Below are 24,037 nucleotides of genomic sequence, written 5' to 3'. Positions count from 1 at the left end.
CACCCAGCCCTTCCATTGTTTCATCCATTCATTCATTTACTTTTCCACAAAATTGTATTGGAGACCTAGGGTTAGGGGCCAGAATGAGATGACCTTCTAATGTATTAGTTTTGCAAGTGTAACATCCAAGATGGGCCATGTGGCAGATCAATGAGCACTGAAACATTTAGAGTTGAGTTTGCACTGCTTAAAAAAAATAAAAATAAGAAAGCAGGCAAGCAAAGACATAAATAAACAACAAAATGTTTGCATGGAAAGCAGTGTTGGTTTAGTAAGGATAGCCAAGACAGATTCACTCAGATTAAACCAATTGGCAAATAAAGGCTTTTCTTTCTTTTTTTACCCCCTAAACTAAGGACATTTCTTATGAGCAGCACAAACTAGCATGCAAATATGCTTCTGATTTTTCACTTTCATAATTTAAAGATAGCCAAACAGATTTTTGTAGGATTTATTTTTCGTCCTTAATTGCTCTAATATGGAAGATGCTCTGTTGGGAGATCAAAATGGCAGATGTCCTTTAATGCCCTGACATTTTCACTTGTGTAAATAATCATGTTTCTTTTCTGCCTAAAATTCATTGCTGCAGTTTGTCTCACACAAAACAGAGTTTGTCTGGGAACCCGCTCTCTCCCCAACCCAACAACAACAACAAGATCTTCTTGGTAGATCAGACATCATTCTTTCAAGGTTGCATGTGGTCACTGACTTAACTTGTTAGCTTAAAGACCCTAAATGTCAATATCCTCCTGAATATCTTGGTAGTTTTCTTTGTCTTAAACTAAGAAATATGTGGGCAGTATGTTCTTTTCTCTCTATTTACCCTACCAACAAGGAGAAAATTATTATCAAACATAAGTGAAAGCAGAGTTGATTTTAAGAAATGTGATTAAATGTGACAATGAAAAGTCTCTTAATGCTAACAAACTGCATACTTCGATATCTCATTAACACATGCTTGAATTTCACACGCACACAGGCAAGTGTTTCTATCATGTTACTCTTTATTGTACTTCTCGTTTTGCAGATTTCTCAGTACAAAAGGCAATAATTGGAAGAACAGTGGTGTGTAGCTCCCTAATTCAGTTAGGAGACATTATAGACATCAGAGTGTTGGTCAATTATTTTCATTAGCATGTTAAGGCTCATCATTCATAGAATTTGCCTCATTGTAGTATATCCTTTATTCCAAAATATTGGGAAAGTAATAGGTTTCTTCTTGCCTTCTTCACATTGATTTGTTTGTGAAGGGTGTGTGTTTGTGTGTATATGTGTGTGTCTGGAAACGCTATGGGAACAGCTCTTGAATGAGCACTGCTGATTTTTTGTGAGTCTCTTTGCCACAAAATTCTTAGGTTTCCAAGAACTGTTCTTTTATCTAGAAACTGAGGTTCTTTTTTTTTTTTTTTTCTTCTAACTATAAGCTATGATGGAATTCAACTAATTAACCAACCTATTGTGGATATTAAAAAAAAAAAACAAAACTTGTTTAATTGGAATGCAATAATGTCAGTGTCCCAGGGTCAGTTATACGCTTATAAAATTCAGTGAAACCTAGGGGACTTCAAATTCTAGTTCTGTTATTTTCCATGTCCTTATGAGAATTGCTTCCCTCTTAGTTTCTCAGTTTTGTTTCCTATAAGATATGGTTCATTATACTCTTTGCAGAGTTTGAAAAATTATTTGGGATAAGGTATGTAAAAGCAACAAACAACAGCATTTGCCCATATTAGCAGTTCAATCAATGTTGCTTAGTTAAATTTGCTTCAATTTAAATAACAGTAATAACAGAATAATAAGATAGCAAGATGAAGATATTTAGAAAAAGCAAAATCCACAATATAAATATAAGCAACATTAGAAGGAGTTGGAGAAGATGGAAACTAGAAGTGGACCATGAGATAATGAATCAGTAAAATCTGACTGTGTGGAAAAGTCAGACTGATAATGAGATGCATTGGAAAGAATAGCATTCAGCCATTTATTCTGTCAATACACACAACAGTACTAAATGCCTAAATGCTCAAAGATGAGTGAAAAACTATATAAGACAAGACCCTCAAGGAGGTTACTGTCTGATGAAGAGGTCAGACATTCAATCATGATGGACTGTGATATGTGCAAACTATGCAGTGATGACAGGTAGGTAGAGAGCTCACAGGGTATTCAGAAAGGCAAGAAAATAGAGGTGTACACACAGACTAGTAAGTTCATCATTGATCAGTAATAACATCGGGAGTATATCGTCACAGACTTTTACAACATCCTATGAAATTTCCATTATTTCAGTCCCTTGCATTGAAGATGGTAAACATTGACTGACATCAAAACTTAAAATTAATTTTTCAAAATTCACAAATGTAAATGAGCATAAAGAAATCGAAATAACTAAATACGCAAATGGTGCCTTTGTAATTGTATGTCATCTATACTTCTGAAATTATTGAAGCTTATAACTCTACTAAGACTTTTTAGTCACACACTATATATAAATTTTATGTATGTGCTTATATATTTATATATATAGATGTGCGTGTATGTGTGTGCACGGGCAAGTGTGGGCACAGGAATATTTTTTCCATTATCTTGACAGAACTATTGCCACATTTCTAAGGAAAGTGGTGTAGGCCGGAGCAAAGTAATCAAATAATGATTATTCTGCTAGTGACTGAATACCTGTCTTCAAGTGTGTGGGAGCTTTTCATGTGGTAGATAGATCTACTTCCTCTCTGAGGTTTGGGCGGAAATGTAGAGTAGGCAGATTTGGGTCAGCAATGAACAAAATACCTCCCTGGGAGCAAGTCTTGGCCTACATTCTCAGTTTTCCAACAGTCTGCAGAGAGGATCCCCAGACTGAAGTGCCCTGTGGCCTTTTTTAATAGGATAGAATGTCTCTGATCAGGTCAAGCTGTGAGGATTGTTTAGCTTCAGAGAAGAGATGGACAGAGGAAAAGGATTGGTAAGGAAGAACATCTGCAGAGCCTTCGGGAAGCTGCTGCATGACTGATGCCGTCTCCCTGGGATAAGCCTCTCTCGTGACACCATGGTGAGGGCAGTGGGTCCTGATCCTTTGCTCTGGTGCTTCCTGTTTTCAAGTTTTCAATATGCAAGAGCTGGTCCATATATTGCCCACTTTGATCTGCTTTTAATTTTTTCCTTTTTTTGCTAATGTAGGGTTGTCACCCAGTGCAGTCTATCTATCAAGGGCTTCTTTCTCTCTCCATTTTAATGTCCCCCTTGCTTGCCAGTCTTATTTATTTCTCCATTGGGCTACATCATCATCATAACCCCTATACTGGTATTCCCCCAACTGGTACTGTGGAGATCATCATTATCAGGAACTTTTATATTGTATTAGTGGAACGAAAAAGTGTACAAGTAAAAGCAGCATGCAATTAGGAGTTCAGGTTGGACTAAAACTTAGAAGCCTGAATTTGTTTTTACATTAATAGAAACACTACACTTTGTGCATGACATATTCTGATAATTAATGGCCCTATTTGCAAGTTTTGGCCTAAGTGGGGGAAAACATGCAACTGGTTACATATCTGTGGCCAGGGATGAAAACACCGGTGTCAAGATCAAAAACCAAGATGCTTGAAAAACATTTTCTTGTCATGGGAAATATATTGCCCAGGACTGAAGAATATGAAATATTTTCTTACCTTTGAATGAAGAGTCCTTCTGCATAGGCAATTACATTCAGAGCTACAATGACATTTCCAAGAATTCACTTTCCTCTCTTTGCCAATAAGTTTCCCTTCCTCATTAGTCTACTGCTCAAAGAGAAGAACTTCCAGAAAAGAATTAATATTTACTGAGCATCGCCAACAGGCTGGCAACTGTACTGAGTAACTTTGTGAATGGAATCAAATTTAATCTAAAATTATTAGTTTCATAGATGAGAATATGGAAAATCAAGACACCTAGATAATATGTTTAAAGTCAGGCAATTAATATGTACAAGATTCAAGATTCAAACCCAGGTCTGTTTTACCCCGAAGATTGAGTTTTTTGCTTCTTAGAATCTTTATATAAGAAAAAGATCTAAGAAATCTCTATGGAAATTTTAAAATTGATGGAATATTTGTCTTTTTCTGTTTCGTTTTATTAACCTGGAGCCAATCTGACACTTTCCTGGAAATACGTCCTCACTGAATCTCTTTTTTTCTTGGATTATCCATAAACCTCGGTAACACATGTGTCCAATGCAAGAGGACCCACTCAGAGATGGATAGGGAGTTGAAAGCTAATATGTAGTCAAATACAGGGTGAAAACTTGGTTTCTAGCAAAGGGTTTTCTATAGTCCCATCTACTTAGGAGACTGATGCCAGAGGATTGCTTGAGCCCAGGAGTTCAAGGTTACAGTGAGCTGTAATTGCACCACTGCACTGCACCATGGCTGACAAATAGAAATATAAACAACAAAAAATTGTAATACAGCAATGAAAAATAACACAAAATTTGAAACTACAGCATCATAACTATTTACATGGCTTTTACATGGTATTAGGTATTATAAGTAATCTAGAGATCATTTAACACATATAGGAGAATGTCTGTAGGTTATATGCAAATACTATGCCATTGTATATAACGGATTTGAGCATCCCTGGATTTTGGTATTCAGGGGAGGGTCCTAGAACCAATCCCCTGCAAATACCAAGGGAAGATTATACATTTTCTTTAACCTAAAATATATTAAATAATTGTGAAAGTCTGAGATTTTTTTCCCTACTACAGGAGCTAATTCAAAATCCTGTCAACCTATTTAAAGCCTACCAGCTATTGGGCCATGATGCTAGTCATTAACATTCATGTTGCTATAAACTCTGATTCTTAACCCACACAGAGGCAGGCCATACCAGAAGTTCATTGTGTGCGTGTGTATGTGTGTGTGTGCGTGTATGTGTAATTTGACGGAACATATTAAAATTTTCTACTGTTTTATAATACCAGTGCTTTCCCACTAGAAAATACAGCTTAGAAAAATAGTTGCAACTGGTAGAGAAAACACGATGGGGAAGTATTTTAGGGGCAAAGGCTATGAAAGATTGGGAAATACAGAAAAGCCAACATCTGGAATTTTGGTTAAATCCTTCCCAGAACACAGTTATGCCATTTGTTCAACAAATATTTATTGAATGTCTGCTGTGTTTCTGGCCCTGCAGAGACTGAGATGAATCAGATAAAAATCCCCTATTCTCAAGAAGTTCGCAGTCTCACAGAGGTCAAAGTAGTTATGTCAACAAATCATGACAGAAGAGTAGGTTATGTATTTCTGTAAGAATATACAGGGTGGGTCACACAAGAGATGATGGGAGAGGTCTTGGATACCCTCCCTGAAGAGATGACTTTTGAATTCTATTTTGAGGCCTGAGAAGTACAACTGTTATGATAAAAGGAACAGTTATTTTGGGCAAGAGAGCAGTGGATAAAAAGACCAGGCGCACAGAAGACTGTAGCATTCTTGGGGGACAGAATTGAATTCTTGATGTCAGGCTCAACTGGTCCATGTGGAAAAACATAGGAGGTGAGCCTGGCAAGCAAGGTAAAGTCTAGGTTAGGGAAATAACATTTGACAGTCCATCATGCAGGCAGAGGTATGCTGTGTTATGTGAGCCACAAACTTCAAATCACTCTAAGCAGGAGGAGTCACATGTTTAATTGGGTGGTTGATGGTGTTGGGGTTTTAAAGGAACCATCAATCTCCTACAAGGGTTAGAAAGTAGTTCCTCTCTTTAAAGCACGTATATTTTCATGACTAATGAGTGGATTCCTAGTTTGCATAAGGTTGAAGGTGGACTTGGAATTTCTTTTTAAAAAATATATGCAAACAAAAATTGGCTAAACGCTTGTCATAAAGTAGGAAGTTTGCACATGAGAAAAAAACATTTGTTTCCTCACACACACTTGAATAATTAATTATTAATATTTCCTGTGCTAACATAGAATAGATTGCTGAAGCTCATGCTTTCTTGTGGCATTTCAAGAAGCAACAATAACCCAACATAAAATAGTGAGGCAGGCTTGCCACCGAAGGAAGTTCCCTTCAAAGGCAAGCCTGCCACACCATTTTCTGTGGGAAAATGTAGGGTGTGAGCCTGGAAGGCAAAGTGAAGTCTAGGTTAGGGAAATAATATGTGATCATCCACCATGCAGGCAGGAGTGCGCTGAGTCATGTGAGCAACAAACTTCAAATCATTCTAAGCAGGAGGAATGACATGTTTAACAGGGTGGCTGAGGGTGTTGGGGGAAATCCCTTCACTGGCAAGTCTGCCACACCATTTTCTGCTTGGCTCTTGCCCGTTCTTCAGTGGGAATTCCCTACCAAATCCAAAAGAGCCTGTTTCTGAAATTTATTCCAAAATGCAGATAGCTTGTTTCGTGATCGTATCATGCCAAATGGCGGTGGCTTCTGCAGATACTTAAATGAAAGAAGAAGTAAGAACAATTCTGGTGGTTAACCTTTATGATAAGAGAGTGCCCTCAAATCTGCCGAGCAGAGAGCCACTGTGATTCCAATGGTCTTGACCGGGCGCACGTCCTGTCTCCCCTCTTTCTGCAGATAACACAGCAGGTGTGTATGCCCGGCGTGGAGGGTTCAGTCGGCAGAAGCAGGACTTGTACCTCCTGCCCATAGTGATCAGCGATGGCGGCATCCCGCCCATGAGTAGCACCAACACCCTCACCATCAAAGTCTGCGGGTGCGACGTGAATGGGGCACTGCTCTCCTGCAACGCGGAGGCCTACATTCTGAACGCCGGCCTGAGCACAGGCGCGCTGATCGCTATCCTCGCCTGCATCGTCATTCTCCTGGGTAAGGGCGCTTCCTGGTCCCCTGCAGGAAGGGCCTGGCAACCGGATGCCCCTCCTTGAAACACACACTTCTCAAATACAGGCTGGTAACCAGGACCCTGTTATGACTGTCGACACGGTTTAAGACAAGAAGTGGAGTAGTGGGGCGGAGTGGTGGTTGCCAGGACGAGATGGGGGTTGTCTGCCTCGTGCATTTGACGGAGTATTGGGGGGAGCAGACAATTGAGTTCCTGCGGAGAACAGGGAAGGTCAGGAGCATTTTGCCGGGCCATCACAGGGCTGTATAGCAGGAGCCACTAGGGGGCTTCAGGGACATCAGAGAAGGTTTGGCATAAGAGGAATTTGGGCAGAAACCTGGTGTATTAGCAATGGTTTTGTCTCACAACATAAAGGAGAAGGCTTAGGGACATTAGGCGCATAAGGAGGAGCAAAAGACAGCAGAGGAAGGACTCGGGAACTGGAAGAAGGAAGAAGCAGGACTCTAACCCCTCCACTAATTATCATTTATAACATCTATTCTTTTTTTTTTTTTTTTTTTTTTTTTTTGAGGCGGAGTCTCGCTCTGTCGCCCAGGCTGGAGTGCAGTGGCGCGATCTCGGCTCACTGCAAGCTCCACCTCCCGGGTTCCCGCCATTCTCCTGCCTCAGCCTCCTGAGTAGCAGGGACTACAGGCGCCGCCACCACGCCCGGCTAATTTTTTTGTATTTTTAGTGGAGACGGGGTTTCATTGTGTTAGCCAGGATGGTCTCGATCTCCTGACCTCGTGATCCGCCCGTCTCGGCCTCCCAAAGTGCTGGGATTACAGGCTTGAGCCACCGCGCCCGGCCTATAACATCTATTCTAACACCTCAGCTCATGGATACCCCTTGGAGGCTTTTCCTGCACCTGCCCCTGCGTAGGTGCCGCTCTTCTGCATTCTGTCTCATCTGTGGCTTATTCTGTAGAAAAGCCATGTGCTGGTCCTCATAACATTTACCATTTCTGGGCCTCAGGAAGATCATTTTGTCCCAAAGTCTCACAACTAGTGACTGACCAAATCAGGATTCAAACCTATGCATGTCTGACACCAAACCTACACTTTTCCCATGGTGCTTGGTCCTACCTCGAATGAATTTATGGAACTTTACTCTATAGGGAAGAGCCAGTACATTCAGTTCAGCAAATAGTTACTGGGTATTATCTGGGCCACAGGCCCTATGTTAGGTCCTGAGAGATTAAAAGAAGAAGGCTGTGTGATCTCTGTCCTCAAAAGGTTCACAGTATGTCAAGGAAGGTATGCATGAAGAGATAAACTCTTTATTCCATAGGAAAGAGCCAGTGAGTTCAGTTCAGCAAATAGTTATTGGGTATTCTCTGGGCAACAGGCCCTATGTTAGGTCCTGAGGGATAAAGAGAAGTCTATGAGATCTGTGTGCTCTACAGGTTCACAGAATATCAAGGAAAGTATGCATGAAGAGAAAAACTGAGGGACATGGTGGGTGCTATAATAGGGACATGAACACAAGATGGTTGGGGCACAGAGTAGAAAGCACCTGACATGGGCCGGGCTCAGTAGCTCATGCCTGTAATCCCAGCACTTTGGGAGGTGGAGGTGGGCCAATCACCTGAGGTCAGGAGTTCAAGACCAGCCTGACCAACATGGAGAAACCCCGTCTCTACTAAAAATACAAAATTATCTGGGTGTGTTGGTGCATGCCTGTAATCTCAGCTACTTGGGAGGCTGAGGCAGGAGAATCACTTGAACTCGGGAGGCGGAGGTTGCGGTGAGCCAAGATAGCACCATTGCACTCCAGCCTGGGCAACAAGAGCAAAACTCTGTCTCCAAAAAAAAAAAAGGGGGGGGGCACCTAACATTGCCTGGGAAGGTCGAAGAAATCCTCCTGGAGGATGTGACATATAGGTTGGCTGCTGAGAGTTGTCCAGCTGGGGACAGAGGCTTGGATAGATGAATATTTCAAACAGAGGAAGTAAAATACAAAAGCCCTAAAAAGTTAACAGAAGTGGAGACAGATGTGTAAACCATGTGATAAATATTATAATGAGGGTAAGAATAGGGCCAGGCTGGTGCATGAAAAAGGTGCCACTAGTCCTGTCTAGTGTCAGGATGGGAGCCCAGGAAATGTATCCATGATGAAAGAAAAAAGAGTCCACCAAACAGAGAAAGTGAAAAGGAGTGGTCTGTGCTCGTGAAAGTGCCCACAAGAACAAGGCACAGAGCTTTGGGAGCCACATGAAGACCAGGGCAAATACAATCTCCCATCCCTGCTTCTCAGAGCAGTGGTGGAGCCAGAGGGGTGCTCAGTTGGAGTGCCAGATTCAGCCACAAATATTTTCTTCAGCCTTGCTGAGTGTGTGGGAGAGCCTTCTAATGGAACACTGTAGAAGTCTCTTGGGGAACAGAGGGAATCAATGAAGAATTAAACTGTTCCTGAACTTTCCTTATAAATGACTCTGATCACCCTTCCTAGGTTGCCCAAGCTTAAAGGAACCTCCTCTCCCAGGGAAGACATGAGATTGCTTTATCTGGGTTCCAGCTGATGCTATTTTCCTATGTTAAAATAAACAGAAGATTTTGTCTTCTGGGGGTCTTTATAAACTTCCTTTCCTCTATGTGGTGGCTACAGAGAGTCCAGCCAGACTTATGATAAGATTTCCCATTAAGTTAGTATAGGACCAATGCTCTTTCTCAGACATTGGCAGGAGCTAGCCATCACCCCCTATAAGATGGTAGGCCCTGAGGGCTCTGCATGTCCTCATTTTTAAACCTTGGAAAAACAGCTACCTTCCTTTGCAAAGAGAAATTGGCATTAGCCACTTCTAAGAGACTACAGATGAGCATGTTTAGAATCGGCCTAGTTCTTAGGAAGATGACTTCTACATGGTATCTGGATTCATTTGTTAAAAGTTCAAAATTGTCCCAACCTTCCAAGTTGTTGGACGTAATGTTTTCACGGCAGCATTTGTAGAGGAAGAGCCAGGCGGGGGTCAATTTTACACATCCCTGGGAATTCCAGGCAAAGCTCTCATTTCCTATACCATTTCCAGTTGTGAGCATTTGTACCTCATGGTTTATGGTAATCAGAGTTCCTCTGGTAGAAGAACCCAGGAATACTGAACTTAACGAATGCTTACTTTCTTTTTCTTTCCCTCCAGTCATTGTAGTACTGTTCGTGACCCTGAGAAGGCAAAAGAAAGAACCACTCATTGTCTTTGAGGAAGAAGATGTCCGTGAGAACATCATTACTTATGATGATGAAGGGGGTGGGGAAGAAGACACAGAAGCCTTTGATATTGCCACCCTCCAGAATCCCGATGGTATCAATGGATTTATCCCCCGCAAAGACATCAAACCTGAGTATCAGTACATGCCTAGACCTGGGCTCCGGCCAGCGCCCAACAGCGTGGATGTCGATGACTTCATCAACACAAGAATACAGGAGGCAGACAATGACCCCACAGCTCCTCCTTATGACTCCATTCAAATCTACGGTTATGAAGGCAGGGGCTCAGTGGCCGGGTCCCTGAGCTCCCTAGAGTCGGCCACCACAGATTCAGACTTGGACTATGATTATCTACAGAACTGGGGACCTCGTTTTAAGAAACTAGCAGACTTGTATGGTTCCAAAGACACTTTTGATGACGATTCTTAACAATAACGATACAAATTTGGCCTTAAGAACTGTGTCTGGCGTTCTCAAGAATCTAGAAGATGTGTAAACAGGTATTTTTTTAAATCAAGGAAAGGCTCATTTAAAACAGGCAAAGTTTTACAGAGAGGATACATTTAATAAAACTGCGAGAACATCAAAGTGGTAAATACTGTGAAATACCTTTTCTCACAAAAAGGCAAATATTGAAGTTGTTTATCAACTTCGCTAGAAAAAAAAAAAACACTTGGCATACAAAATATTTAAGTGAAGGAGAAGTCTAACGCTGAACTGACAATGAAGGGAAATTGTTTATGTGTTATGAACATCCAAGTCTTTCTTCTTTTTTAAGTTGTCAAAGAAGCTTCCACAAAATTAGAAAGGACAACAGTTCTGAGCTGTAATTTCGCCTTAAACTCTGGACACTCTATATGTAGTGCATTTTTAAACTTGAAATATATAATATTCAGCCAGCTTAAACCCATACAATGTATGTACAATACAATGTACAATTATGTCTCTTGAGCATCAATCTTGTTACTGCTGATTCTTGTAAATCTTTTTGCTTCTACTTTCATCTTAAACTAATACGTGCCAGATATAACTGTCTTGTTTCAGTGAGAGACGCCCTATTTCTATGTCATTTTTAATGTATCTATTTGTACAATTTTAAAGTTCTTATTTTAGTATACATACAAATATCAGTATTCTGACATGTAAGAAAATGTTACGGCATCACACTTATATTTTATGAACATTGTACTGTTGCTTTAATATGAGCTTCAATATAAGAAGCAACCTTTGAAATAAAAAAAAAAGATTCTTTTTTAATTCTGGGTTTGATTCTTAACATTGAAAAAAACGTTAAGTATTTCTAATGATCCATTTATATTTCTAATTTAATTGTGATCTTTTAATAACCCTATTTATGATCTGTTGTAGTCTGTCTGATGCTTTTATTGTTTATTTAAAATCAAATATGTTTTACAAATGTTTTTTCAGACAAGATTCTGTAACATCATGTAAAGCTTTTTTGTACATTCTTGGTGTTAACCTCCCGGCTTCTCTTCACACACATCTTCTAAAAAAGAAGGATGTGGAAGAACTAGGTCAGTCTATGACTTTGCAATATGTGTTATATAATATGCATTTATCTTGTATATCAGTAATTTGATGGTTATGAGAGATGAATCCATGAGGGAATGGAGCTATCAGAACTCTAATGTTCCAGGTATACATTCTGTGCCCCGCACTGAGCTTTGGGGGACTGGGGGACTAGAGTCAAAAATACAAATTTGCCCCAGACTCTAATGTTATTCTATTTTTTCTTATGTTGAACTTACCAGGCTATTGTAAGACTCCGACAGTTGAAACTGCTTCTTTTTCCTCCTATAATTTTAACTAACTGTAAAATGATGTGGCATTTTACGTTTTAATGAGAAAGGGCGATTCATTTCAAAAACCTTTGTTTAGAATATGCTTGGGGCCGTAAGCTCAGAATGAGGGCAGGGACCATTTTGGATTCTGAGGGTCAATGCCATTTGGTCCGGGAGTGTGTCTACAATCCCCTGCATCCCAGCTGGTTTACTGGGGATTGAAACTTATGTGAAGGGCATTTCACCTGTTCAGTTGGGCCAAAGGTCGAAACGTAGCAATACTTGGGGAAAGACCACACAAAGTCACACTGCAAGTGCTTTCCCTCTTTCCCCCTACACACAGGGCACGTGCTTTTTCTTGGATTGCAGACAATTTTTACAGTTTTTTTCTGACTTTATTGTGAAAGTTTGTTTCAAGCATTTCTTGATATCATGTTACATACTATTTTTTATGATTTAGTCAACATGCATACAAAGAAATGTTTTTTATGAAGTGCTCACTTCCATTTTACTTTGCATTGAAATCAAATTGGGCTGAACACTTCAATGGAATACAATCTTTGGACAATGTCACTTTAGAATCTTTCATCTCAGTGAAGAATTACGCATTCTCAATACTTCCATAATTGCAGGTTGTGTTCATTTTTTATATAGTTTTTGTAATCCAAAGAATATTTTGCTAGATTTGCACAGATCTCCAATTGAATTTGCAATGAAGAAATAACTCAAAAGGAATATGAATAGCATTTAAATAAGTATACAGCTGTAAGTAACCCTGTCACCATGGATGATCCTTTTCTCTAGGAATGTATTTGGATTAGAGATGACAACTACATTTTCGCATTTTTATGTTGAAGTCTTTTTTAAAAAGGCTGTTTACTTTTCAGTAGTTAAGAATACTTGTTTTTCTTTTTTTTTCTTTTTATCTTTTATTTTTTCTTTAAGCCTCTATTGTTTGTAGAACACTCTTAGAAACTTGGAAATAAAATGTCTTTCCCAACTAGTGGAGTCCTTTTTCATTTGGAGCACATTGCCTTAAAAGAAGTCTTAATTTAAACAATCCTTCCTTATTTCTAAAGTAATCATTGTTTTATACCATCTATGCAGCTAAAAGAAGGAACATGCTTCTGTTCTTTTCCTCAAATAATGGGTATTGTTTCTATTCATCATTCATTCACTGATTCATTCACTAATTCATCAAAATCTTATTTTATAAACCTTGCTCCAGTTACTTGAGGATTCAGAATGAATCTTACTACCTTTCCTGACATCTTTTGATAATTCAACGCTATACCAAAGTATCCACCTTGTTGTCTTATGGTCACCTATTTACCTATTTGCCCTCCTAGACAATACAAGAAGATATTTTATCTCCTTCCAAGTTGAAGGAAGAACATAAAAGGTATAACAGGAAGGAGATGGTGAGATGTAGAGTGTGAACGGAGATTAGGCCACCTGTGGCAATTCTGGACAGATCTTGGGTTTAGCTAAGTTATCTCTTTTAGGCCTGGGTTTCTGGGGGTGACAGGGAAGACAAAAGAGTAGTTTCTTTACACCTCTTGGAGAACTGGTTAAAAGTATAGAGATCATGGCTCTGTATGTCAGGCGGAACCGGGTCAGGAGTACTTGAAACTACTCCTGGGTCATTGTGACATATCCTTCACCTCTTTTTGAGAAGCTTTATAAGACAACAGAGGTGAATGCGGGTTGGGCCGTTGGAGTCTCTGAGCAGAGGAGGGGCAAAATTTATTTGACAGGCAGTGTGGAGAACAGATTAGGAGCATGTAAACTCGGAGGTGTGCCCCAGGAGGGCTTTTGCAGAGGTCAAAATGAAGTAGAATAAGGGCCTGAAATAATCCAGTAATTTGGAGATGGAGAAGAGGAAAGACTTCTCTGCTCCTGTACTGCCATCAGCCTGGTCTGGGCCACAGTCATCTCTGACCCGGAAGACTGACACCACCTCTGGGCTGATCCTCTGCCTCCCAACCTCTTCTTCACAAAAAAAGCCAAAGGGATACTTTTAACACACAATCCAGATCACATGACTTTGTAACTTAAACCTCTTCACTGGCTTCCCAAAGACTTAAAATGAATTCTGATGCCTTTACTTTATTGCTTTACATGAATAGGGCCCTGTGAACCTCTACAGTGTCATTCCACTCCATCCTCCTTTCAGTGCACGATGCTCTAGCCAGACTGGCCATCTTTCAGTTCCTCATACAAACAAAACACGTTTCCTTTTCCATGGAAAGCAGGTCACGTTTTTTTTTTTTTTTTTGTATTGATGACAACTCTTTAAACTTATTTTGCTTTTTGGCTTTATGTATGTGTGTGTGTGGGTGGGTCTGACTGCCCTACCAGAATGTAAGCTCCATGAGGGCAGGGAATCTCGCTTTCTTGTTTACCATTGTATATCCAGTTCTTTACACTGTGCCTGAAACATAACGGGTACACAATAAATATCTGTTGAATGAAAGCAAATACACTGATGAGGCAGATTTATCAGGATTTGATGACTGATTAGAGGTTACCAGTGTGATTTTAAGCATCCTTATCTGAAAAATTAAGTCAACTGTGATCTTAGTACCTAGAATTGGTAAACTGAAAAGAAACGGGTTTGGGGAAAATGAATTGAGCTTGGGTTGGGATTGTAAATGGGAGGTGTTTGTGTGACAACTGGATGGACTTTCAAGTAAGTCACCAGAAGTATAGATTTTCAGTTCACTCATTGCAGAAGTAGGGCCTGGGCATGGAGTGTAAGAGTCATCAAATGGGAGCTGAAGCCTCAGGAGTGACAGCATTTTTCTAATTGGGTTTTCACTGTTCTCGCTCAAATTTAAAAGGATATTTTAATGGTAAAATCCCTCTGGTGTGAAGAGTAAGGCTGAGTTTAGTTTTATTAATAAGGATAATTAGTAAGCATAAACCTTATCCTTGTATGTCAAATGCTTTGAAAAATAGGAAGGGAATATTAACTAGTTCAATCATTCTTCTCTTTAATTAGTGAGGCTTTCTTGAGCTCATACTGTATGGAAGTCATGTACTAAACGTGTGTAACACATCCTGTTTCTATGAGAAGACAAAGTATATGCTACAATCCCTTCATTACACTGAAGAAAATTGTGGACCAGAGAGGTGAAGCATCTTTCCCAAGCTACACAGGAAATGATGTCAAAGCTGGATGGGAGAAAATCTCATTTCTCCCACTTTGGGTCAGGAGATGTATCCTTTAAACTTAGGATAAAGACGCCAACAGCAAGGACTTATCCCTCACAATCAATAACTTAGCTAAGCCATTGACAATGAGAACTTGGAAAGGGATGGAAGCTCCCCAGCCTCCATGTGATCAGGTTATTACTTTGAGCAACCATTCACCACATAGTCTGACAAGAGGATTTAATCATATCTCGAATGCTTAGATCGTTCCAAGTCTAAAATGGCACAAGGATCAAAATTGTGAATTTTTCTGCTGGGATTTACATCCTTCTACACTATGAATTTTGGAAATCAAATATAAAAGAAACCAATTACGCATTTTTCAGCTATTTTTATTATGTTTCATAGAGAAGTTTGATATTTCGCCGTCTTCATGGGATTAAAAAGATGGGGCAGCAAGGAGGAGTCAATGTCTGGATCTGCAGCTTGGGTGTAAGAATTGAATTTTTATCTTGGAAATTTACTTAGCTAATCATTCTCCATGATGAGAGGCTACTATCCTCAAAGTACTTCCTTCATTCCTGATGACTTAAGTATGACTTTCTTGTTCTCTGCCACTTTAAGAAACTAATAGTGAGCACCTGGTCATCTTTCCCAGGTTCATAGAGACAATGCTGGCTTAACATTCAGCTTGCAGAGAGCTCAAATCTTCAGTTCCAAAGTAAAAACAACATACCTCCTATTGGGCATGACATTTAATATGCTTCTGTGTATAAAGGCTAGCTCTGAATCGTTTTAACTGTGTGACTTCAGATAGGTATCTTGACCTCACCGAACTTCATTTTCCACAAATGTACAATGGAAGCAATAATTCCTATGTTGCCGGCAGTGGTGAAGAATAGATGGGTGAATTCACATTTCTACAGCCACTAACCATTCCTAGAACAGGAAAAACACTAGAAGGTAGCAATTATATTGTTACTGTCTGTATTATTTTCCCAATTCCAGGCTTCAGAATAATGGAAGGGAAGAATTTACCAGTGCATGCTTTCTGTTTTATTTGATTTGTTTCTTCAGAAATCAATCCACTCTTTGATTTTCCTCTCTCCTGACCCAACAGTAGAACACAGATGTCTCCACACACTATAGTTTAGGCAGAGAACTGATTGACAATTTACCTACTCCAAATATTAAAAATAAAGACTAATTACCTGTCTAGTGAATTTACTTATATTTGACTAAAATGTGCAGCGTAATATTGGCAAAGCAACAGTTAAAATAGCTTTCAATGTTTCTTTTTCAGAAGACAAGTTTACGTAATTATGAGTTATATATAATTAGATAGAAGATATTATGGAATAATATTTGAAATTGGGACGAGCGTGTCAAGACCTGCATAAACTTGTACTCTTCCAAGATAAGGAATTTCACATTTGATATGTTTTTGCTCATTTGTTCAAGCGATGGTGTTTCTTTTTATTCAGAGACATCTCTTCTCTGAAAATACTGACATTTGAAGACATATAATTTTATTAGAATATTCCTTTTTATATAACAATTAGAATGAGCTTACTTGAATCACTATTTTTAAATCAGTAAGAACTCAGGAACTTGGAAATTATTTTATGCTATGGTAATTTTCTCCCTCCTTCCTCCTTTCTGCCAATATTAAGTGAGATGTTAAAGAAATAGTAGTGTTTAGAAATATAATTTTCAAATGACTTTCTCTTATGAATTAGTGAAGACGTTGTCCATTTGATATCGCCTACCTAAAAACTAGTCCAGGGCCTCTAGAATTACAAATGGGCTTTTCCCAAAGACACCAATCTCTTCCCTTTTTTAACTTTAGTTTCCCAGCCAAAAATAGGTGTTGAGTAAATGTTAGGGGCAAGACAACGGGGTTAGATGAGTAAAGGGAAATTCATGTCCTAGGCATTATTGCATTCTAAACTACTAGAAATGTATAAGTGAGAATTCACCTGGGCACCTTCCCTCCCTCCACCTCCCAATGTTTTGATAAGACCATGATAATGCATCAGATTTAGATTTCACATGATTAGATATCCTACCTTGGTAGTCACCCAGCACACCCTCCGATCAAATTGGGGCCCAATGCACTAAGCAAATCATAAAAGTGGCATCAGATAATTGGTATGACTAGCTAGCATTGGAAAGGTCATCTTTTTTTGTGTGTCTCATTTTCTTTATCCATATGGTGGACATATGTAATCTCCGATTGGAATGCTAGAAATTACTGATCTAAAATAGGAAAATAAAAGTAAATATATAACTAGCTGCACAAATGAATGAGTTTATTGTTGCTGTTTTTGCTGTTACTTATACCTTTCCTACTGTAAACCGGATCTGCAAATGACTCAGAAGACAGCCTCAGATCCAAAAGTGAAATTAAGGTACCTTTTGGCTTCTCCTCTGAAGACTTTTATCTAGTAGCCCCAGGGTAAGGTTAAACTACTTCTAAAGATAGATATTACATCGTTGTTGTGTAAGGACTGTGATCCCAGAGGTTCTCCCAGCCCAGTCTGGGGAATTTCACTGCATTGTCATCAGGAGCTTGGAAACAGTCATTCCTCAAAGTTCTAGCCTATGAGGAACCCTGATCCCCATAGTCTAGTGTTTTCCAAGTTTGAAATACAAATTTCTGCATCTCTGGTGGTTAGAAGACACAGTTTTAAGTGACGTTAAATAAGAATACATTTTAAAGGGAGAAAGGTATTCTCTTTGAAATTACTAAGAGTGTGATGTGCACAGTTTCCCTCTGTTTGAAATTCCTTCCCTCTTAGCTGGCTGTTTCTCTGACCATCCAATTTGAAGCAGCTCCCTAATCCCTGTCTGCCATATTGCTCTTCTACTATTATTTGCCAAGTACATATCTTTTTGTGTGTGTGTGATTTCTTCTCTTTTCCATGTTTTGTTTATTTTCAATCTATTTTTCTCTTTAGAATGTAGGCCATTAGGAGCAAAGATTTATTTCCTTTTACAAAGTACCCCAGAGGCTAGTACAGAGCCTGTTATGTTGCAGATGCTCAGTAAATTGTGGCTCCCAAGAGGTATTGGCAAAATTTTTATTATTCATGCTAATGAGATAAGACCCAGTTTGGGATTAACTGTCTAACCACCGTAAAATCTCCTTTTTCGAAACAGAAATAAGATCTGAAGCTTAAAGTCTTCAGCAGCAAATGTGTCTAGTAAGAATTTAATAAAGTTGTTTTCTTTCCATGTACTTATTTGTCCAGTTATCTTCCATGCCATGAGAAAGTTTGCATAACAATGATACAATGTTTCCTCTTAAATACATTTGTTTAGATAAAAATGAGTTATTTACAGATACACACATAAGAAATAAAAGTATGTCTGTTACTTGAATATATTGGTGTGGGAAAAAAGGGTGATGTTAAACTCAGAAGTGCCCTGAGAACTCAGCCAAAGCTGATGTTGTCTACCCAGCCAATTTATGAATGAGAGTACTGAAGTTCTAGAAGGTAAACTAACCTGCTTCCAGGGGCAGAGGACCAAGAAGAGAATCTGGAAAGAAAAGATGGATCTCCTGCTGGTGACCTGTCAGTTTCAAAGCCCGAACTGTAAAGAGAGTTACCAGCAATTGAGTCAGCTCGTCATTTTATTATATTTTTTTGAATTAAGAAATCATAATTGTACATGTTAGTGGGGTGTACATAGTGATATTTACATATATGTAATATATAGTGATCAGATCAGGGTAATTAGCATATTCCTCATATGAAACATTTTTCAATTCTTTGTGTTGGGAGTATTCAATATTCTCTCTCTAGCCACTGGAAACTATATGAAATATTATTGTTAACTATGGTCTCCGTACAGTGGTATAGAACATTCAAATTTTAAAAAATTTTTAATTTTTTTTATTTTCTTATTTTTTAAGTTTTATTTTTTAAGTTCCGGGTCACATGTGCAGGTTTGTTATATAGGTAAACTTGTATCACGGGGATTTGTTGTACAGATTATTTTGTCACCCAGGTATTAAGCCTAGTCTCTACTAGCTATTTTTCCTGATCCTCTCCCTCCTCCCACCCGCCATGCTCTGATGCTCTGACAGGTTCCAGTGCCTGTTGTTCCTCTGTGGGTCCATGGAACGCTAGAACTATTTAACAGGTGCTTTATTCTGCCCAGATACAGGCATGCCTTTTCCCTCATATGTATCATTGCTCTAGTTAAATGTCACCTCCCCAGAAAGGCCTGTGTTGACCACCTTCAATAACACCCTTTCTTCCTGAGTTCCTTTCTAACCCCTTGTCTCATTTATTTTATTTCAATACACTTGCCTCTACCTGATATTATTATTGAGATCTGCGTATTTGTTTATTGTATGCATGCCCTCGCACATATTATAACAAAACATTCTCAAGGACAGTGGGGCTTTCCGTTGTTGACTTCTATACACCCAGAAACTAGAACAGTGCCTGCAGGATATTAGGGTCCACTAAAAAATTTTTGATCGAATGAGTGAATAGCAATGAGTGTTATCAACATCAGACTTTTAATTTATGGATTTAATTGAGTCAGAATTTTCATCTAGTTTTTTCTTTCCGTCCTATTCGTTAATAGGAATGATACTGTGAACCAAATGAAGATCACAATGGCTATAGTATTATTACATTCTCTCCCAGAACACAAACATTTCAGATTCAAATGTGTGGTTGATCAGCAGCTGCTAACCACGTAATAGAGTTTTCCCTCTTCCTTTTCCAGCCTGCAAACAGCTAGAGGACCATAAAATACAAGGTATCCTCCGTGCTCAAGGACAGGCTCTAGACTAATGGAATACAGACCTTAGGTGAGTTGCATCAAGAACTATTCCAGACTTTATTTTTAGGGCTCAGATGTTTAAATGAAAGAAAGCTTCAAACTCCCACTCTAATAATCCACAATGATGTGGAGAGCTTTGCAATGAGGTGAAGTTTTAGTTAATATATTTTTGTTTTCACTATAATGGAGTATTCAACCCAGATTGGTTGGTAGAAAGGGAACTGAAATAGTCCTAGTCATTCTGCTGCTCTTAAACACCTGCTCTTTTCTGTAATCCTTGTAACAGTCACATGATTCCCACCTGAAAAGATGAAGTGGACAACTTATTAATTTTCTACTCTATTCAAAAATTGGCTCCATTTATTATTAATTGTGATTTCCCTTTTAATTGTTTGCTATTATGGATAAACTTAAAGAATATATTCAACATGCAACTGACTATGGGGAAATTATTTCTTTTTTTTTCTGGCAAGATGACTGAAGTCCTGAGGAGCCAAATATCCCATAACCATGCCATATTTTTTGTTTATTTATTTTTTAGAAATAAGTAGGTGCAGGGCACTTTTCATGGGTGTGGTCAATAACCTTGGTGACTGCATGTCCTAGCTTTCCCCAAGACAGCCCCAGTTTTTGTTTGTAGTTCTAGAGTAATTTTTAATAGTGCCCACTTTTTTATCCTCTAATTTGACTCATATGGATAAAAATGCATATGGTCATCCTACAAATGATTTTATCCCACACTGTATTAACAGTGTAATAGGTTTTCAATGGCCCATAGACTTTCCCCACAAGTGCAGAAAGGTGATTAACCTACTCTAGGAAGGAAGGAAAAGGGAAAGAAAAGGAAAATCTTAATTTTCATTATCCATCTCAATAATCTGAGATAAATATTCCCACATATCAAACCTCTACCTTTTTTGAAGGTTTAAATTTTAAGATCAATTTTTTAAAATAACCTTAACCCTTTCCCCAAGATACATCAGTGTCAACAATTAAAAAATGCACACTAGATTCATATTGTTTGTACAATGTAATGTTCTATATGTTTCACTTAACACAGCAGCATGTTCAATATGAAAACAGATTTTTTAACCCTTACTTGAATTGTGATTCCATATGGTATATGGATGAATCACTACTTATTTGATCACTAAATTACCAAATATTAAAGAAATATCTTATTATAAGCTAGACACTCATCAGGGACCAAGGAAATCACCAGTAGCAAAATGGACTAAGTCCCTGTCTTCATATGAATTAAGTTCTAGTGTGGATGTTCAGGTGATAATTAAGTACTGACACAGGTATATAACTCAAACCTGTAATTACAAAGGACATAGAAGCAAGCAGTTATAATTATAATGGCAAATAGATTATTTCCTCATAAGGTTATAACTAATTTTAAAATTAACATACATACCTGTGCATAAAGCAATGTGTATAGCTCTGATTATTTCCTTTGGCTGGATTCCAAAAAGTGAGATTCTGAAAAGCAAAATTGAGAATCAAAGCATATAAATGCTAAATTTTTGATTTTGAATATGTACTTTCAATTTTTTCTGGAAAAATTGTTCCCATTTTTACTTTCACCAGCAATGCACAAGACTACATATGTCAAGGCACTATCATAGTTTTGGTACTCCAAAGTTTTAAAGTCATATTTCTTTCATTGATTAGATTTCTACCTTGTAATGTTCTTTATCCTTTTTTGAGGCATGTCAGTTTTTTTTTTTTTTTTGCATTTACAAGAGTTCTCTTTTTGTTAAGATTCTGAACTATGATGTTTATTTGTTGAAAATTTTTTCCTGTTTGATATTTAATATGAAATTTATATGAGTTTAATAATACACACCAAAAAATTATGCCATTGAATCCTGTGTGATAGTTTTCTTTTTTGATTTTTTCCACTGGTTTTATGTAAAAAATTTCAAATTATTTCTGTAGGTAGTGTGAGATAAGGGTCAGAATATGTTCATACAGATGTTCAACTGTTACAGCTCTTTATTGAAAACACTATTCTTCATATGTATCCTCATAAAAGTCATCCTTAATGAGGATTGCATTAAAAACAACATCCTTTTCTTAGTGAATTACCATGGTATCTTTGCTAAAACAACAACAACAACAACAACAATCAACCATGTAAGCATGAGTTCATTTGTTGATTTGCTTTTCTGTCTCCTTGATTTATATGCCTATCCTGACACCAATACAATGTTTCCTTAATTACTATAGCTTTATATAAAATTTTGAAGTCAGGTAGTACAAGTTTTAATTGCTTGATTTTCAAATTTCAACCAAATTTGCATTCTTGAGACAAACCTCATGTGGTCATAATATATATGTGTGTGTATATATATATTTAGTCTTTTTAACAATGTGTTTCTGTACGTGATTAGCTAAAATTGCATTGAAGGTATTTACATTTATATTAATGAAGTGTATTGGACTGTCCTTTTCGTTTATTGTAAGGTCTTGTGTGATTCAGGGTGATTCTGTTTTTTTAAGATTACTTGAGAAGTGGCCCCTCCTCTTCTATTTTCTGGTAGAGCTCATGTAGAATTTGTATTCTTTCCACTTAAATTGTCTGTGAGTATTCACCAAGGAAGCCATCTGGTTCTGGAGTTTGCTTTGTGGGAAGGCTTTTTACTACAAATTCAATTTATTTACTAGATATGAAGCTATTCAGGTTACCTGTTTCTTCTTGAGTAAGTTTTGATACTATGTGTCTTTCAAGGAATTTGTCTATGTTATCCACGTTATTGAATTAAAGGCATGAAGCTGTTCACAATATCCCCTTACTTTCCATTTAGTGTTTAGAGGACATCCAAAGGACTTGTGTCTTGTATTTTGCTAGTATTTTGTGCTTTTATCTGTTTTCTTTGTCCATTTGTCTAGAAATGTATCTTGTTTTATTATATTTTTGAAAGAGCAGCCCTTGATTTCATTGACTTTATTGCTTGTCCATTTCTTATCTTCTTGATTTCTCTTTTTATCTTTACAATTTCTTCCTTCCCACTTTGTCCTTAATTTGGTGTTTGTTGTCTAGTTTCTTAAAGCAGTAGCTTAGACTATTAATTTTAAACCTGTCTGTCTTACTAGTACAAACATTTGATGTTAAAAATTTCCTTCCAAGGTCTGTTTTACCTGCATCTACAACTTTGATATGCTGCTTTGTCATTTTCATTTAGTTCAAAATATTTTATAATTTCCCTTAGGATTTCTTCATTGACTCATGTCAAATATTTAAAGGTTTTCTATATGCCTTTGTGTTTTTTATTTTTAGTTTAATTCTATTGTGATGAGAGAAAATACTCTGTGTGATTTTGATGTTTGTGATTTTTTTGTGACTTGTATTACGGGACCAAAGTTTGGCCTATCTTGGTAAATATTCCATGAGTGCTTGGAAGTATGTTTATTGGATGGACTTTCTACAAATGTTAATTAGATAAAATTGGTAGATAATGTTCAAGTCTGCTATATTCTTATTAATTTTCTCTTTAATGATTTATTAATGACTGAGAGAGAACTGTTGAAATTTTTAACAATGTGGATTCCTCCATTTCTTCTTTCAATCCTATTTATCACTCTTTTACAAGGTGAATATACTTAGGGTATTCATAATATCTTATCTTTGGTAATATTCTTTGATCTGAAGTGTAATTTTTCTAATATTCATTTAGCCAATTTTTGCTTAGTATTTATATGAGATGCTATTTTGCATGATGTCCCATTCTTTAACTTTTAAATTACGTATATCTTTTTCTTGAAAACCAGTTATTTGTAGATAGCATGATTGCTGTGTTTTTAAAAAAATTTGTTTGTTTGTTTTCTTTTCTTTTCTTTTCTTTTTTTTTTTTTGAGACAGGGTCTCACTTCATTGCCCAGGCTGGAGTGCTGTGGTACAATCGCGGTTCACTGTAACCTTCACCTCCCAGGCCCAGGCCACCTCAGTCTCCTAAGTAGCTGGGAATATAGGTGTGCACCACCACACCCAGCTAATTTTTATATATTTTGTAGAGATGAGGTCTCATTATTTTGCCTAGGCTAGTCTAGTGCTCCCAGGCTCAAGTGATCTGCCCACCTCAGCCTCTCAAAGTGCTGGGATTACAGGCATGAGCCACCATGCCTGGCCAATTACTGTGTTTCTTACCAACCTAAACATTTCAAGCTTTGAATCAGAGCATGAAAAACAATGATTCTCATTTTTTTTGTCTTAGGATCCCTTTACATAC

The 24,037-nt window shown here is 37.9% G+C and overlaps 1 protein-coding gene and 1 long non-coding RNA gene across 8 annotated transcripts in view; one reads left to right on the top strand and one right to left on the bottom strand.

Moving 5' to 3' along the window:
* Positions 1 to 12,843, top strand: part of CDH11 (cadherin 11) — a 182,109-nt gene extending 169,266 nt beyond the window's left edge. For all 4 annotated transcript variants that reach the window (XM_065536991.1, XM_065536993.1, XM_065536994.1 and 1 more), the window contains 2 exons: positions 6,570 to 6,821; positions 9,974 to 12,843. In XM_065536991.1, the coding sequence (XP_065393063.1) occupies positions 6,570 to 6,821; positions 9,974 to 10,470 (749 nt within the window). In that variant the 3' untranslated portion in view covers positions 10,471 to 12,843. The remainder of the gene's footprint in view (positions 1 to 6,569; positions 6,822 to 9,973) is intronic.
* LOC123570529 (uncharacterized) overlaps positions 1 to 24,037 on the bottom strand; it is a 450,649-nt gene that overhangs the window by 87,176 nt on the left and 339,436 nt on the right. For 3 of the 4 annotated variants that reach the window (XR_010583772.2, XR_010583771.2, XR_012429118.1), the window contains 2 exons: positions 21,223 to 21,287; positions 18,510 to 18,596 (listed from right to left, as the gene is read on the bottom strand). This is a non-coding gene — a long non-coding RNA (uncharacterized lncRNA). Of the gene's footprint in view, positions 1 to 15,165; positions 15,939 to 18,509; positions 18,597 to 21,222; positions 21,288 to 24,037 lie in introns of those variants that run through there. The other variant, XR_010583773.2, reaches the window with a different exon arrangement.

The sequence above is a fragment of the Macaca fascicularis genome, chromosome 20, assembly GCF_037993035.2.
Source record: "Macaca fascicularis isolate 582-1 chromosome 20, T2T-MFA8v1.1".
Taxonomy (NCBI): domain Eukaryota; kingdom Metazoa; phylum Chordata; class Mammalia; order Primates; family Cercopithecidae; genus Macaca; species Macaca fascicularis.
The sequence above is the reverse complement of the archived record's forward strand: the minus strand, read 5'-3'. Positions and strand labels throughout refer to the sequence as shown.